The sequence below is a fragment of the Bos grunniens genome, chromosome 2 (genome assembly GCF_055505025.1).
Source record: "Bos grunniens cultivar Pamir isolate PY7600 chromosome 2, Bosgru_T2T1.0, whole genome shotgun sequence".
NCBI classification, from domain to species: Eukaryota; Metazoa; Chordata; class Mammalia; order Artiodactyla; family Bovidae; genus Bos; species Bos grunniens.
In genome coordinates this window covers 109,382,811-109,401,240 of record NC_141166.1, presented here as the reverse complement: position 1 = coordinate 109,401,240, position 18,430 = coordinate 109,382,811, and the positions used below count along the sequence as shown (strand labels likewise).

Sequence of the window (18,430 nt, the reverse complement as noted above, 5' to 3'; positions counted from 1 at the left end):
ATTTTTCTTAGCAATCAAAATAGATTTTAAATTAATGGAATCACAAACCAGTACTTTTTCTCACAATTTCTCTATTATTCAGGAGTCCATTCTGTACTTCTATCAATTTCTTGCCCTAGGATTGCCATATTGAGCAATGAGGATAAAACCTGCAATGTTACATTAAGTGTGATTTCTTTAAAAAAATTCAAATGTAGTTAAGCAGGAACTTCTAAAAGGAGAATAGCATTTCCAATCTGATACCTAAAAAGAGCCGTAGGTACAACTTTTCCACAACATGATGACACAAAACCTATTCCTTCAGAAAGCCAGACTTCATACTACAAGCCCCTATTTATTGAATGACTGAATTAATGTGTCACATCTCAATAAGAGATGTTCCCATAATCAAGGAGAATCATAATCTAAACTCTATTTTTAATTTATACATTTTCATCCATAGGACTACAGCAGTTATGTGTATAACCTGTAGAACTGTGTTTTTCTTTGCAGTAGTATATTTGGCAATCAGAATTTTGCCAGTCTCTGTTGACCATACTCCATGCTTATGCAGTACAGAGAAATTACCTAGAGGAGGTCACTGTTTGAGAATAAAGGACTGGTGAATAAGGAAGGGATGTGGGAAACAATTTCCCAGCCTGGAACCTTGTAAATTAGGTCAACCAATCCCAAATCAAATCGTATCCACAGTCTTTAGTAATTTCATTTTTACATGGCCCCTTTATCATAATTCACATGAAATCAAGATAATTAGCAAAGCACCACTATCTCAATTTCTTTACAGCTTCAACCATTAGTTTAAGAAAAAACTGAGGTGAGGGTGACAGGAGCCATTATTAGGAACAAAGTGAGAAGGGATCCTTCCTGCTTCACGCTTCATCTCAGCGGCGATGCCTGCACACACAGGGGCACGTGTGCACACCCTTCACATAGCAGTGACGCTCATGCGCGCCCACGCACACACAGCACTGCAGTCTAGTTACTACCTCCATTTGGATTGGAATAGGTAGTGCCAAATAAGATTTTTCTGCTTATGCGGAATACCATGCGCCCTATTAAGAATCCATGTTTGGGTATTTTATTGATATATTTACTTTTAACTTCCTAAACAAAAATCTGCTATGGAAAGGAAGACACATCCACAAAGGAGATGCTGACAACTTACCACAGTGCTATTGCCTAGGAAAACAGACTATGTGTGCTTACTCTGTGGTTATTAATGCCTTCCTAGTACCCAAGTCACTGCAGAAACAACTACTAGAGTCTTACCAGTTAATGAACTTGAGGAAGATGGACCTGACTCTGTCCTAGACAGGAAGGGAAAGTGAAATGCTAATGGTTACACTACACTCTGCAATTTTCATTGTATCCAGACAACACTGTGTACTGTAAAGGAGAGTGGAGAACACTTTATCTTTCAGTTTGGGGGCCTGAGAATCAGTCTGATGCTCCCTGAACACACGGTTCACACAACTGTGGTAATGGAATCCCTTAGACATCCTGGAACATCCTTCAGTCAGCAATTAGCAGTGAGACCCTGGGTACCAGTCACCATGGCTGTACTAACTGGATTACATATACACACACTTCTTAAGACATAAGACAGAAATATCAGAAACCCTCAATCTGCTCCTCATAACTAATATTCTAAGGATAGATCTGGTTAGATGTACTACTCACATAAGAGGAAGAGTTTGGCCAGAATTCAAACTACCTACCAGTTCAGGAAAAGAAGGTAATTTTATCTAATTTTACTGCCAACCCTGTATACAAAATTAACAGGAAATAGGGTAACCACAAATAATGAGAATTCTCAACTAATCTCCATGCTTGATTTCAGTCATGAATTTTTCAGCTTTTCCCCAAAATTTTTAAATTAAATTGCTATGAAATGGCAAAGATCTGTTTAATTGAAAGAAATGTCTAAAAGAAGATGATACTCCAATAGGGAGGATCTGAAAGTGAGCAAGTGGGATTGGGTACCTGGAACAGTCAAATTTGCAGAGTCAGAAAGTACACTGGTAGATGCCAGGGGTAGGGGCGGGGGGACAGGGAGTTAGTGTTTGGGACAGAGTTTCAGTTCAGGAAGGTGAAAATTCGGGAGACGGACAATGGTGAGAGTTGCACAACAATGTGAACGAACTTAACACCACTGAACTGTACAGTCAAATGTACTTAAAATAGTACGTTTTCTATTATGTGACTTCTATCACAATAAAAGAGATTAAAGAAAAAGGAAAGTGAGGAAGTGGGGCAGAGAAGGGTGAAATGGGACTACAGGGAAAGAACCAGTGGCTTGAGCAATCATGTTACTTGCAGAGGGTTACAACAGTAATGGAGGAAAAGTAATGTCAGTGTCTCGTTAGGCTCTGTTGGTGAGGATTAAGGATACAATTTCACAGCCATTCATAGATGGATGAGGCTGGGAAGGTGGATGTAATTGAAATGACTTTCCACCATTATCTTAAACTTCCCTGATCCATTCATTCACCGCTTTGGGGTATGTGGAAGGAGAAGGAGCAGGACCCACAGAGAAGACGTAGGGAAGAGGTAGTGTCATGTGTTAATAAGATGAGAGACTGTATATCGGGGTCAGGAAGGAGGCAGGATGCCCCTTCCACACAAACACCAGGTTTCTTTACAATGAGGACACAGAAGAACTAAGCCCTCATTAGCTATAAAGTCCAATCTCTGTAAAACAACAATCAAGCCCTTCCCAAACACATCACCAGTGTTATTGCCCCTATTTCTCCATTATGTAGTCTCAAACAGACCTTGTTTTGTTTTCCAGTTTTCCCACTGTTCTTCCCACCTAAGAATGCTTTCACTAGCCACCCCGCTCCCCCACACTCCGTCAACGGCGACCCATTCAGGAGGGCTCAAACTAAACACTACTTCCCTGCAGTTTTTTTCAACTCCCTCAATTGCATCTCTTTCCCATGCTCAAGACAGAACTGTGTACTTCTATCATTTACCACAAAGTCTCATAGTGTAAGTATTAATAGAAAAATCTTAACTTTCTACCATACTACAAGATCCTCACAGGCAAGAATTATTTCTTCCCTCTCCTCTTCCATCTACCACGTGTCTTGGCAGCACGGATGTTTAATAAATGTTAGCTAAGTTGAATTAAATTCCTATGTTATTGATGATCCCAGAGAAGGGAAGAACAATAATAGTATTAGCTCAGGAACTCAGACTGACCTGCTGTTTTATCCGTGATGCTTAGAATAATCTGGTTTCCCTGATAGTTCAGCTGGTAAAGAATCCGCCTGCAATGCAGGAGACCTCAGTTCAATTCCTGGGTTGGGAAGATCCCCTGGAGAAACGAAAGGCTACCCATTCCAGTATTCTGGCCTGGACAATTCCATGGACTATATAGTCCATGGGGTTGCAAAGAGTTGGACATGACTGAGCGACTTTCACTTTCACTTAGAATAATCTCTGTCATAGGTAAGAACTCAAAAGACACTGAAAGAAAGAATGAACAAATGAAGAGAGATCAGTAGCTCCCAACGGTAATAGGCCAAGCTCTTGGAAGAGCCCTTTAAACAACAGTTTTTGATCCTCAAATGTCTTGTGCCCACATCTGCAGTCAGCACCAGCAGAAGCTGCTTTATATGGAGCTACAGGAGGACCAAACACCATCATTAATTTTTCTCACTGAAGTGTAAGTTACAAACAGTTACAGTGCACAAATCTAAGTGCATAGAAATACGCTATGTCTCCATATGTATACACCCACATCAACTGTCTACATACATATTCACCTATGTCACCACCACCCAGATAAAGATCTAGAATACTTTTAGCATTCCAGCAGGCTCTCTCCTGCCCTCTCCCATACAACTACCTCTATCACGACAGATTAATTTTGCCTGAAAACAAAAACTTTATTCTTTCCACTGTTCACTGCTTTATAGAAGCCTAAATTCCCTGAGAACAAAATGGCCATCTTCCCTGTGCTTTGGAGAAATCATTCCAAGGTGACTGGTATCACAGACTGTTGTGCAAAAAATCCTAAAATAATGACAGCAATGGTCTCTAGCAGGAGGGTTATTCCCACGTGCATTCATGATGGAGAAGAGGGCAAAAATAAAACCCTAGGCCGTGTGTCCCACCTTACAGCAAACTGTAGCTGAACCAGTATCCAGGTGCTCCTTGAGCCAGTTCCTCAGAGCCACACGTGGAGCTCTAGATAGAGCAAGGGCTGGTCAGCTCTGCTTTCACACCCAGTCCTTGCAATAAGTACCCCCAACCCCACCTCTCATGGCCAAGATCAAGTCTTCCCTGAAGAGACAAAACATTGGCTGCAGAACTAGAATGTCTCATTACTCCCCCCAGAAAGCTGCTGTTTTTTAAAGCAAAGAACATCTGGTTTGTTTCATTATTGTTGATGAGGACAATGTTTTATTATGATGACCATTGTATGCGAAAGCCATTAGCTCTCAGATTTTACTAAAAAAAAAAAACCTTAAGAAAAAGAAACCCTTTTTGAATTCAGTAAAGAATTTTGTGTCAGATGATGCTTCAACTAATGCAAAGTGAACGTGCAGGTACAGATTTTGAAACATGGATCAATATTTCATATCAAATTACCTGAACTCTTCTGAGAGTGACTAATTTTCTATTCCCCACGGAAACAGGAGACGAATACTAATGCAAGCCAGTTCTCAGGCACTGCTGTCAGCCAAAGGAAGCCTGTAGCACTAGCCTTGTTACAGCATATAAATGAGGACCAATGTTTTTCACAGTCAAGTTGAGCTCTAAACATTTTGAGAAGTTTAAGTCTATGCCTTTAGGGCACTATTTAATAATGAAATCATATTTAAATCAGGGTTATTTCAGTAGTCTCTGAACTATAAGTCAACTTTTATTTTGAAAGTTTCTACAAAGTTGGTATTTTATTAAGGAAGCTGAAAAGATAAGATTCATGGTTTGATAAAACACCAACTCCACAAACCCTTGTATATATAATTACCTAAGAGCAAGTATTACTCAGTAAGGCAGAAGTCACCACATACACTTGGGAATTCACGTAAGCACCTCCTCCTCCTTCCACAAAAATCCATTACAGCTTCATGAACTCCTACAAGTCCTGAAATCTTCCCACGGCATGGCCTGGAGAAAGCTCTCAATGTGAATGTCATTCTCTCAAGACAAAGCCTTAACACAAAATGAAAATATAGGTAAAAGGTTTCTTGATGTTCTTTAGGGAAAGTTAAGCATCACTACTGGAGAAGGCGATGGCACCCCAGTCTAGTACTCTTGCCTGGAAAATCCCATGGACGGAGGAGCCTGGTAGGCTGCAGTCCATGGGGTCATAAAGACTCAGACACGACTGAGCGACTTAACTTTCACTTTTGACTCTCATGCATTGGAGAAGGAAATGGCAACCCACTCCAGTGTTCTTGCCTGGAGAATCCCAGAGACGGAGGAGCCTGGTAGGCTGTCATTTCTGGGATCGCACAGAGTCGGACACGACTGAAGTGACTTAGCAGTAGCAAGCATCACTACAAACAAAGCTAGTGGAGGTGATGGAATTCCAGTTGAGCTATTTCAAATCCTGAAAGATGATGCTGTGAAAGTGTTGCACTCAATATGCCAGCAAATTTGGAAAACGCAGGACTGGAAAAGGTCAGTTTTCATTCCAATTCCAAAGAAAGGCAAGGCCAAAGAATGCTCAAACTACCGCATAATTCTACTCATCTTAAACACTAGCAAAGTAATGCTCAAAATTCTCCAAGCCAGGCTTCAGCAATACGTGAACTGTGAACTTCCAGATGTTCAAGCTGGTTTTAGAAAAGGCAGAGGAACCAGAGATCAAATTTCCAACATCCACTGGATCATCGAAAAAGCAAGAGAGTTCCAGAAAAACATCTATTTCTGCTTTATTGACTATGCCAAAGCCTTTGACTGTGTGGATCACAAGAAACTGTGGAAAATTCTGATAGCGATGGGAATACCAGACCACCTGACCTGCCTCCTGAGAAATCTGTATACAGGTCAAGAAGCAACTGTTAGAACTGGACATGGAACAACAGACTGGTTCCAAATAGGAAAAGGAGTGCATCAGGGTTGTATATTGTCACCCTGCTTATTTAACTTACATACAGAGTACATCATGAGAAATGCTGGGCTGGATGAAGCTCAAGCTGGAATCAAGATTGCCGGGAGAAATATCAATAACCCCAGATATGCAGATAACACTACCCTTATGGCAGAAAGTGAAGAACAACTAAAGAGCCTCTTGATGAAAGTGAAAGTGGAGAGTGAAAAAGTTGGCTTAAAGCTCAACATTCAGAAAACTAAGATCATGGCATCCGGTCCCATCACTTCATGGGAAATAGATGGGGAAACAGTGGAAACAGTGGCTGACTTTATTTTTTTGGGCTCCAAAATCACTGCAGATGGTGACTGCAGCCATGAAATTAAAAGACGCTTACTCCTTGGAAGGAAAGTTATGACCAACCTAGATAGCATATTGAAAAGCAGAGACATTACTTTGCCAACAAAGGTCTGTCTAGTCAAGGCCATGGTTTTTCCAGTAGTCATGTATGGATATGAGAGTTGGACTATAAAGAAAGCTGAGTGCCGAAGAATTAATGCTTTTGAACTATGGTGTTGGAGAAGACTCTTGAGAGTCCCTTGGACTGCAAGGAGATCCAACCAGTCCATCCTAAAGGAAATTAGTCCTGGGTATTCACCGGAAGGACTGATGTTGAAGCTGAAACTCCAATACTTTGGCCACCTGATGTGAAGAGCTGACTCATTGGAGAAGACCCTGATGCTCAGAAAGATTGAGGGCAGGCAGAAAAGGGGACGACAGAGGATGAGATGGTTGGATGGCATCACAGACTCAATGGACATGTGTTTGGGTGAACTCCGGGAATTGGTGATGGACAGGGAGGCCTGGAGTGCTCAGTTCATGGGGTTGCAAAGAGTCAGACATGACTGAGCAACTGAACTGAACTGAATACTTGATCTTAGCCAAAAGGCATCCCAGGTGACTCAGCAGTCAAGAATCCGGATGCCTGCAATGCAGGAGACACAGGAGACCTGAGTTCAATCCCTGGATTGGGAGGATCCCCGTAGAGGAAGAAATGGCAACCCACTCCATTTTCTTGAGGCTTCCTTGATAGCTCAGTTGGTAAGAATCCGCCTGCAATGTGGGAGACCTGGGTTCGATCCCTGGTTTGAGAAGATCCCCTAAAGAAGGCAAAGGCTACCCATTCCAGTATTCTGGCCTGGAGAATTCCATGGACTGCATGGGGTCGCAAAGATTCGAACACGACTAAGCAACTTTCACTTTAGCCAAAATGCTGAGAAGTGATGGGGGAAAGTTTATACAACCTAAATCAAACTGTTGCCATCTCATTAAATTAAAAGCTATAACCTCAGTGCTGAAGGAATGGTTTTATCATCTGAAGTTTTAATTTATTCTAGGCAATGAACAATTTACATTTCCTAGGCTACAGAAAATACTGAATTTTATCAACTAGCTTCTTAATGTAAATAGTATATTAACAGTTTTCTAGTCATATCATAGAAAGTATCATAGACGGAGAGAATACATTGTATTGTATAATTATTGGGTTGGCCAAAAGTCCATACCACTTTAAGGAAAAACCCAAATGAACCTTTTGGCCAACCTAGTACATTACTGGTTAGTATAAAAAGGGACATCTATGCCCATCAGAAAATTAGGAGACAATTTCTGATAAGATCTAAATTACTAAGAATACAGCAAGCCACCAATTCTCAGCTTTACCAAAGCGAGTTCATTTGGAAGCAGAAAAATGAAGCAAATACGATGCTTAATTTGGACGTTTTGAATATAACCACTAAATTTAACTCTGTGTTCTGAATATGAATTCACTTATAAGACAGAGACTCTGCTTTTCCTTAGTCACTGCTCAAGCCTCATCAGCCCAGTAAGACCTACTCAGTCAGTAACTAAGCCTGGATACAAGTAGGCTATATAGCCAAATATGCTGCTGCTGCTGCTAAGTCGCTTCAGTCACGTCCGACTCTGTGCGACCCCATAGACGGCAGCCCACCAGGCTCCTCTGTCCCTGGGATTCTCCAGGCAAGAACACTGGAGTGGGTTGCCATTTCCTTCTCCCATAGCCAAATATACCTAGATTTAAATCTCAGCCCTCCCACTGACTTGGACACATTACTGATCCTTTGCTAGCCTTGGTTCCTTCATGTATAAGGATGAGGAGTTATACAGTACAATACATTTGAAATCAATAAGAATGTCTTGCCCACAATGAGTGCTCAGCACAGTGTAACTATCCTTATCATGATTACGATTATGATTAGTGATGCAAAATTTCATTCTGGCTATACACTAAGCCAAGAATGTTTCCAAAGCATTACCCCAAAAAAGGTGGGACTTTGATTGTGAAAGAAGTTTTTAAAGTATTATATGAAATGAAGAATTTATTGTCTAACATAGGCCATGTAAATCTCTTATGGAAAAAGAGCTTAAACCTTACCAGAATCCTATTGAAGACTAAAACAGCTCATTAGAAAGTCTATGCTATGGAACCCTGTTCAGTGTCATGAGGCAGCTTGGATGGGAGTGGAGTATGAGGGAAAGTGGATACATACAGATCTATGGCTGAGTCCCTTTGTTGTTCACTTGAAACTATCACAACATTGTTAATTGGCTATGTTGTTGTTGTTCAGTCGCCCAGTTGTGTCTGAGTCTTCACTTCAGAAAGAATTCAATTGGCTATACCTCAATACAAAATAAAAAGTTAAGAAAGAAGTCTATGCTAGGGCCATAGTGGGGCATTCTGGGCAATAAGACCTCAGAGAAGCCCTGAGAGAAAACGTGGGGACTAGGGCAGTCAGGATTAGGAAAATAAGAACAGACGGGGAGTTTTTTAATGAAACTTCCATATGTCTTTGCCATTTAAATGCAACCCAACTTCAAAAAAATTTTTCTCTTTTTTAAAAGTTACAACTGCAAATACTTTCATAATCCATAGTTTCACAAATCATGCACAATCATTTCCATCTTAATTCCTGTATCTTAAGGTTAACTTTTTAAATAAAAAAGAAAATAGTAAAGATATTTTGAGAAAAATTAACCATCCACAATTCCTCTCTAAAAGAAGTCTTAACATTTTTACCTGTTATATCCAATTTGCTATATATATATGATTTTAAAAGCAAAATCAATGAGCTTTCAAAGCAATGAGTTTGTTACTTATTTTCATGTAACGTTCTACTTAATATTTTACTAGCACTACAAATAATATCGTAATTTTATAGTTATTATTTTTAAGTAGTTGCATGCTATTTTGCCATTTTGATAACAACAATGTAAACAATTCTAATATTAGGCATCAAGGTTGTTTTGCATTCTATTTTGGATTTGCTGTATAATTTGCATATAAGTGTATGTGTATATAAATATTTTTAAGTTGTAATAAAACTTTATACATGTATATTTTTTGCTTTCATATAATTCATTCCTCAGGATAAATTCATAAGAGTTGAATTGCTAAGTCACAGTATATGAACATTCTTATGGTTATTATTCTACATCACCATTTTGCTTTCTAAACAGGTTTGTACCAGCTTGCCATAATGATCAGCTATTTCAAAATCTTCACTGAATTATGGAGTAAGAGTTTTAAAATGTTATATATATTAAAAATAATAAAATAAAAATAATTTAAAATGTTGCATTAGTCTACATTACTAATTTTAGAGATGTAGCAATTCAATCCCAGAGAATCTAACTTGTTTAACATTGCAAAACTGATTAATGGCCAGGTCTTCTGGCTCCTTCTTCAGGGTCCTCACTGAAACACACTATCTTCAGTTTCTCTTTGGCTTCAGAATATTCTTCTCAGATAGGATACCAGATATAAGTCAAGGGCAAATGAAAGGTATGAGGGAATCAGAAAATATTCAAGAGGACAGATGTGGGAAGGAGATATGAAGATACAATAAGGAGAAGCCTTGAAAGGCAATTTCCTCAGGTCATGCCAGATAATTTCCATTCCAGGTAGCTCATTTACCTGTTTGCAAGCCTAAAAGCAAAGTCAGGACAAAGGATTTCACTGGACTAGATGGCAGCTGCAGCACAAGATGGAAAGCTTCATGTCAGAGGATTGTAGGAGACAGGCATTCACAGCTGTGAGCCCCCTCTAAATCAGTAATAATTAGTGTTACATCTTACATTTTCAAAATACTACAGAGTTTCCACAGAACTCCTACATGCAAGCTAAGAAAGCCAAGGCAAGCATCATCTTCCCATTTCACAGACAAGAAAAATAAGGTTTCAGGGAGCAAAGGTACCGTTAAGCTCAACTGGCAGAGCAGAGACTGAAACTTCAGTCCTGTGATGTTCTCCCATAGTAATGTGACTTCTATTTCGTAGTCTGGTGAATTTATTAATAAAAATTAAAAACATTTCTTGAACTGCTAGATTTTGAAACTAGTTTTCTAAATTTTATTTTATTTTTTTAAAACAACCTAGAAATTGTAAAGACCACAAGACTGGCAGAGATTCTTTCTTCAGGCAAGTCAATTGATTCTTTTAAAATTGTTTCTTCTTTTCTGAAATGAGAAATTTGAGGCAGTTGATCTTTAGGGTCCCTTTCCAATGTCTACTGTATTCTATGACATTTGATGGGGCCTTTTTCTTAAGTAAAACTCCCAGTGTCAAGAGTCCTTAAACAAGCGATGTGCTGTAAGCAATTTCAAATTTTTTTAAAATAATACAAAAAAACTCTTACTGGACACATATTATAATGACTGGACAATTTTTACTTCCATATCAAAATAGGCAAAAGGATGACAATGCTGCTTTCACTTCAGAAAGATTCCAAGAGAACTAACAAGGAAAAGGGAACACCTTGAAACATGACACCAGAGGAATATTCTGGCTTTCTTTGCTGACCTTTGAAAAGCACACCCAATGAATAATGAGAAGTTATGCCATAATTCAGGCCAGGTTCGGAAAGTTTAAGGGAAGTGGGTAAAGTGCTCAGTTGGCCAAGGTACTTTTCAAATGTGAGTTTTCACCCCTGGTTAGTCATGAAGTCAATATAATCTGCAGCAATTTGCATATTTTTAAAATGTAATGAAATAAATTATGGTAAGTTGTCAGACTGTATCATAGAATGCAGCACAGTGGGAAGTCTGCTTTTTTTTCTTTTGCATAAAAGAATTTTATTTAGTGGTCAGATCCCAGTGAATAATGCCTGTCATCGCTTGATTCTGTTAACATGTGGTATTAGATATGCTCTTAACAAAGTGTATAGCGCATCACCAAAAGCTATTTAGTTTGGATTAGGTAGAGTAAAAGATAACTTCAAAAATCTTTGTTCTTTGATAGAATTTCTAAAATATAAAAATGAAAAAAACCCAAAGCAGTATTCAAAAATGATAAATGTCACTCCAGGATCCTTGCCTGGGAAATCCCTTGGACAGAGGAGCGTGGCGCACTATGGCCCAAAGGTTTGTGAAGAGTCAGACGTGACTGAGCAGCAATAGCAGCAGCCTTTCGAGAACACTCTGTGCTTGTTTCTTTTTCTCATGTTTTACTTATCCCTTAGAGGTAGTCTCACTCCCCCATCTAACCCTCACTCATGATTTCATAAGGTGGACAGTCTTGAGCTGGCTCCAAGGAGCTGGTCCCTTGCTGAGCTCTGACTCTAGGTAGGCATTAGAGGAGGCAGGAAGACTGCTAGATGAAGAAAGGATGGCTCCTTTCTGTTTTGCTTCCCGTTCTCGCCTTCACCCCCAGCCCCACTCCCACCCCACCCTCCAGCATGCATCTGCACCCCAGACAGTGCATCCCAGCGGCTGCAGTTGGTTGCATTCTTCCCTCATTCTCCGAATCAGCCTCCTTGTGGTTTCTGAGACATAACAGCCGGTCAGCGTTTTCTCAGCAGAGGCCTGTCCAGCTCCATGGTTCCTTCTTCAAGTGTCCAGGTTCTAATAACTCCAACCCCTCACCACAAGCCTCCATCCTCAGAGCTATAGCTTCTTCCTGCTGTTGCTGCCTCCATGAGACCTCAGTGCAGCACTGAGCAAAGTGTTGTGGGCAGACAAGCGCCAGTCCTTGAAATGTGTGTTACTGTTTCATCAGAATGTCAATTAACTACGTTGCTAAGCGCACTGTTCAGTTCAGCCGATTCTTCTTCAGAGATAGACTCTCAAAAAAAGAAGCAGTGAGTTGATTTACATTCAAGTCAAGCTCCTTATCTCATGGCAGACTGGTAGCAAACAGCAGATCAATTACTCTGAATAGTATCATCTTAGTGACTGGCTCTTAGTTTATAATTCTTTACATTATAGTCACTCCAAGAATCACTCCTATGATTTCTATCTCCTAATGGAGACCCTGACTGATAGAGAGATTAGGTAGAGATATATTTTGAGTAAACTTTATTTTAATTATATATATGCATGTGTAAGGGCTTTCCAGTTTGTGCTAGTGGTAAAGGACCCGCCTGCCAATGCTGGATACATAAGAGACGCAGGTTCGATCCCTGGGTCAGGAAGACCCCTTGGAGGAGGGCATGGTAACCCACTCTATTCTTGCCTGGAGAATCCCATGGACAGAGTAGCCTGGTCGGGCTATAGTCCACAGGGTCACAAAGAGTCAGACATGACTGAAGTGACTTAGCACACACACATGCATGCATGTGTAGAAAACTGTGATATAAAATGTGCCTTATGGTCAAAAAGTTGTTACTATATTAGCCTAATGGATAGATTACGTAGAAAAAAAAATTACCTAAGTCCTGGTTGCAAATGTATCTCATGGATTTCCTGTGACACTATATTTTTAAAAAATTAGTAAAGGAACTCAAAGAAAGTATTTAAGGAACTCTACTCAATATAAACTTCCACCTACAAATGAGAAAAAAGGTAATAATAAGTGAGAGATAACTTACTCTATTTTCAAAGGTTTGACATATGGTTCCTTTCAAGACCTAGAAAAATGTATTAATTTGTGTGAGTACATTGTGTGCTGGGACTTCGGAGTACCTCAACTAATTCTGTGCATTCTTTTATGAAGTACTTGTCTCTGCCAATCATATTTATGGAGCAAAGAGTCACTTGTGTCAACAATTACAGGAGCAGACTATTAAAACTATTTAAATATTTTAGATTCTACTATTTAAATACATCCTACTAACTCAACAATGACTTCACTTAATAGTTCACTAACGTGTGTGTAAGGTCTTGCCTGCCAGGGTCTACTTCTATCATCAGAGTTACTGCTGTCTCTAAGGCAGGTTTGAGCTAAGAAAGCAAAGACAGCATATAACATCTACGCACCTAAGCACTGGCTCCTCAGCATAAATGAGGTGCACCCTCTTATCTGTCATCATGAAACTATAGAAAACATTTTGTTGATTTCCTATGAGTGAACACACACATACACTTTCTTTGTAGGATGCCTGAAAATATGAGGCCAATGATTTCATCCTTTTTATAGAACTATCCATAGGGTGGCCACACAATTGATCACCTATACTGGGTCAGTACAAGAGGGAGGTAGGTGCCCAGGACCCTGAGACAATTCATGCGGAAGTCAGCCTGTGTCTTGCTCTGAAGATATGTTCACACATCAACTATAGGATCTATGACACAGTGGAGGGGAAATCAACACAGAGTAAATGATAAAAGGTACAACAGATCAATATTTCTCTTACGCTTCTAAATACCTTGCATACGAAAACTATTTCTAGTCACATAGGGTCTTTTCCCATCATATAGCCTTTCTTCAGAAAAACTGGAATATGTTAAAGTTCTACAAACAGAAACAACAACTACATTAGGTTAAGTTTCCTAACTTAGCCAAAGAAGGAAGTCCTCTGAAAACCATGCTGTGGTTCAGGCAGGCTGGTAGAGTGGGGGAAAGTACTAGAATAAGAGAGAGCAGTGTATGTTCCACTTCAGATTCAGCCCTTTCATAAACTCACTGTGTGACCTGTAGAATGCCACCTACCCTTTCTGGATTTCCCGCTCCCTCAGCCGTGAAATGAAAGAGTTGGACAAGATAGCTTATGATGTCCTCTGCGGTTAGCTCAGTCATATGGATTCTACGTACACTTTTCTATCTTGCATTATGACCAAACTCTAAACCATACAGCTCATCCCAAACTGAGTGCTTCTTAGTATCAAAGGAAGAAACCCCCAATACAAATTAATCCAACAAGAACAACATCTAGCTCTCTTCATTTTAAGCATTTATTACATATAGAAGCAGCTGAAATGGTTACAGTTTAAGGAACAACAATTTTCAAGCAAACATTCCATTGAGAAACTCTCTTACTGCCTTCTACAGAGCCACTGAAAACTAGGGAATGAAAACTACTATCGTTCCATTTGGTTCCACTTGGTCTGTGTAGGGACAGAATGAAGCAGAGCTGTGTCAAAGTGTCTCCTGTTCTGATGACAGATGGCCAGGCTTACTGAACGAGAGCTTTTAAAAGAGACCACATCCTGCAGATCTAGGGAAAAGGGCAAAAAAGCGCTCCTGGCTCTCACCATCTCTCCTTGCTCACCATCATCAATAGAACCTGACATGAATTCCAAACCTTGACCTCAGTTAGCAACTCAATATTCCCATGAAGCCCAGCTCTCCCAGGTCAGCTGAAATTCCATCCAAAGTTATTTCCTCTTCTGAAGTAGTAAAGTTGGAAGTATAAAAGCTCTATAGCCATTTTTTCTCTCTACAGCTCTACAGCCAATTCTTTCCATTTCCCCCCAGATAAGTAAACTTAAAAACTGGAACAGTAGGGTTCCAAAATAAACACTTTCCACCACATTTATTTACCCCAGTTGAGAATGTCTTCATACTTAGCATACAAAGTGAAGTTCATGCTTTTAAATCTATTCAGATGGCTGCTGGGCCATGTAGTTTTATTAAGTGAAAAATAAGTGCAGTTGCTAAAGGATAAGAGAACAAGCAAAAAGAATATTTCCTCTAGGAAACTATGATACTGGGAAACAACCATTATTTATAATAGAATTTGCCACAGGCAGACAATATCTTACAACTCAGACTTAAAAAATATATATAATTTTCATACAAATATTTACATGAGAATTTACAAGTAAGGAATGTCACTTGGCACAATGCCCCACTTTGAAAATAAAAATGTGCTAAATAAAGATAACACTGATACCACTTTAAAGGATAACACCATAAAATATTTTTAAAAAATAAGTTTCCATCTTCTGCCAACTCACTATTGTATGACTGTGAGACTTGAAGTTAAGCAGCCTAACTTGTTAGTGCTATTAAGCATTGAAATAATGAACAAAAAGACTATGACAGCCTCAAAGAATTGTTTTCATAGGTAACGGTGCCTTGTTTTATGCAGAATAGCAAAGCACAGTCTAGGAAAGGAATGGAATTTTCCACTGGCAGTTGGTGTCACCTTGTTGGTAGCTTTGCAAGACACTAAATTCTAATTTCTACTGGCAAAGGCTATGGTAATAATACTCAATGCCACAACTGACCTTTTTAAGTTGTGTGATGTGGTAACTCTAACTTCTTTTCAAGCCTCAGATGAATTTTATAAGTTCCTAAAGCCTATGGGTAGCAGATAACCAACTAGAGTGGTCCGAGGGCTTAGCAATATCTATCACTGGAAAAACTAATTATTTTCGAAACTATTTTCTACATATGCCTAAAAGTTATTTACTACAAAGAATAAATCACCAATATTTTTATAAATCAAAGAAAATGCACAAATAACTCTTAGCAAGTCTTACGACTGTTTAAAATACTACTTCTGTCACAACAGAAAGCATGAGATGTACACTTACAATTACATGAGAATTATATAAAATAATTTGACAGATCCTACCTTTTTCAGGAACCGGATTCCATAGGTAAATATATAAAGGCCATATGAAAATTTCCACCTGTGGAAAGTTTAAAAAGCATTCTATGATACTCAGTTTAAATATTTCATAGCATATTCTGAAATACATGAGTGAAAAAATTCCATTAAATGAACCCCCCCACACACACACCTTTGTCCCAACCAGGGATTAAACACAACTAGTGACTTCAGTGCAGGCTAAACATGTACACTTACCATGAATGGCATACAGGAAATATTTTAAATATTAATAATTATATTTGTAACAATTATTCTTTCGTTCAGTTATTATGTTTGCCTATTCACTCATCTTTTCTTCTTCCAGCATGTGAATTTCCTCTAGTTCATGGCTCATGAATGGATAGATTTGAACAATATGAAGGTATATAAGATAGTTTGGAATTCTTTGCCTGATACAGAGATTAAGTAAATGACTTACCTGATGTTCATTTTTAAAAGAAAAAACTTTAGTATTTTTAAAGTAGGTAACACTTTTCCCCTTCATCTTTTAACAAATTTTTATTGGCATCTTTCTGGATATCACTAAAGGAACCTATTTGGAATCCAAACCATCCATCTGATGTACAACTGTTAAGCGTCTGCCTGCAGTGCGCGAGACCCAGGTTTGATCCCTGGGTTGGGAAGATCCCCTGGAGAAGGAATTGGCAACCCACTCCAGTACTCTTGCCTGGAAAATTCCATGGACTGAGGAGCCTGGGGTCCATGGGGTCGCAAAGAGTTGGACAGGACTGAGCGACTTCACTTTCACTTTCACTTATACTATCCCAAACTCTGTCCAGCTGTTAGATGGTCACTTTTTTTAATGGGGAGAATCTTTAAGTTCTCTTTCAATGTTAGATGAATTGAACGTTTACCTCTTTTAAAGACTTTACATAAATACCAAGACTTTATATAACTTATATACATAGTGTGTGTGCATATATATAATATATGGTTACTGCAAAAAACCTCAACCTGGTAGTCAATTCCCAATCTCATTTTTTAATTTTTCTGAGTATAAATAGTTGTGCCTTTAAAAACTGGTTGATGTCACAGAACAGAATTCCTGAGATCATGCTGCTCATGGTATCTTGGGTTACAAGTTGTAAATGAACACAAAGGAGAAAGTGACTAGTTAACTTTGCAACAAGGAAATTTGCTTTCCGTGTTTCCAAGCCATGTAAAAATTTCAAATAAGAATTTTTTCTTTGAGTCTGATTTATTTTTAGTTGAAGTATAGTTGACTTACAATGTCATGTCAATTTCAGGTGTACAGCACAGTGATACATTAGTTATACATTATATATACACACTGTTTTTGTTGTTTACTAGCTAAATCATGTCCGACTCTTTTGCGACTGCCATGGACTGTAGACCATAATTATATATATGGTCTCAGTTCAGTTCAGTCACTCAGTTGTGTCCAACTCTTTGTGACCCCATGAATCACAGCACAGCAGACCTCCCTGTCCATCACCAACTCCTGGAGTTCACCCAAACTCATGTACATCGAGTCTGTGATGCTATCCAGCCATCTCATCCTCTGTCGTCCCCTTCTCCTCCTGCCCCCAATCCCTCCCAGCATCAGGGTCTTTTCCAATGAGTCAACTCTTTGCATGAGGTGGCCAAAATATTGGAGTTTCAGCCTCAGCATCAGTCCTTCCAATGAACAACCAGGACTGATCTCCTTTAGAATGGACTGGTTGGATCTCCTTGCAGTCCAAGGGACTCTCAAGAGTCTTCTCCAACACCACAGTTCAAAAGCATCAATTCTTCAGCGCTCAGCTTTCTTCACAGTCCCAACTCTCACATACATACATGACCACTGGAAAAACCATAGCCTTGACTAGATGGACCTTTTTTGGCAAAGTAATGTCTCTGCTTTTGAACATCCTGTCTAGATTGGTCATAACTTTCCTTCCAAGGAGTAAGCGTCTTTTAATTTCATGGCTGCAATCACCATCTGCAGTGATTTTGGAGCCTAAAAAATAAAGTTTGACACTGTTTCCACTGTTTCCCCATCTATTTCCCATGAAGCGATGGGACCAGATGCCATGATCTTCGTTTTCTGAATGTTGAGTTTTAAGCCAACTTTTTCACTCTCCTCTTTCACTTTCATCTAGAGGCTTTTTAGTTGTTCTTCACCTTCTGCCATAAGGGTGGTGTCATCTGCATATCTGAGGTTATTGATATTTCTCCTGGTAATCTTGATTCCAGCTTGTGCTTCTTCCAGTCCAGCGTTTCTCATGATGTACTAGGCATATAAGTTAAATCAGCAGGGTGACAATATACAGCCTTGACATACTCCTTTTCCTATTTAGAACCAGTCTGTTGTTCCATGTCCAGTTCTAACTGTTGCTTCCTGTCCTGCATATAGGTTTCTGAAGAGGCAGGTCAGGTGGTCTGGTATTCCATCTCTTTCAGAATTTTCCACAATTTATTGTGATCCACACAGTCAAAGGCTTTGGCATAGTCAATAAAGCAGAAATAGATGTTTTTCTGGAACTCTCTTGCTTTTTCCATGATCCAGTGGATGTTGGAAATTTGAT

At 39.3% G+C, this 18,430-nt stretch overlaps 1 protein-coding gene across 4 annotated transcripts in view; it reads right to left on the bottom strand.

Annotated features, from left to right (window-relative positions):
• CERS6 (ceramide synthase 6) overlaps positions 1-18,430 on the bottom strand; it is a 356,329-nt gene that overhangs the window by 132,259 nt on the left and 205,640 nt on the right. For all 4 annotated transcript variants that reach the window (XM_086356509.1, XM_086356487.1, XM_086356493.1 and 1 more), the window contains exon 4: positions 15,864-15,921. In XM_086356509.1, coding sequence (XP_086212635.1) covers positions 15,864-15,921 — 58 coding nt within the window. The remainder of the gene's footprint in view (positions 1-15,863; positions 15,922-18,430) is intronic.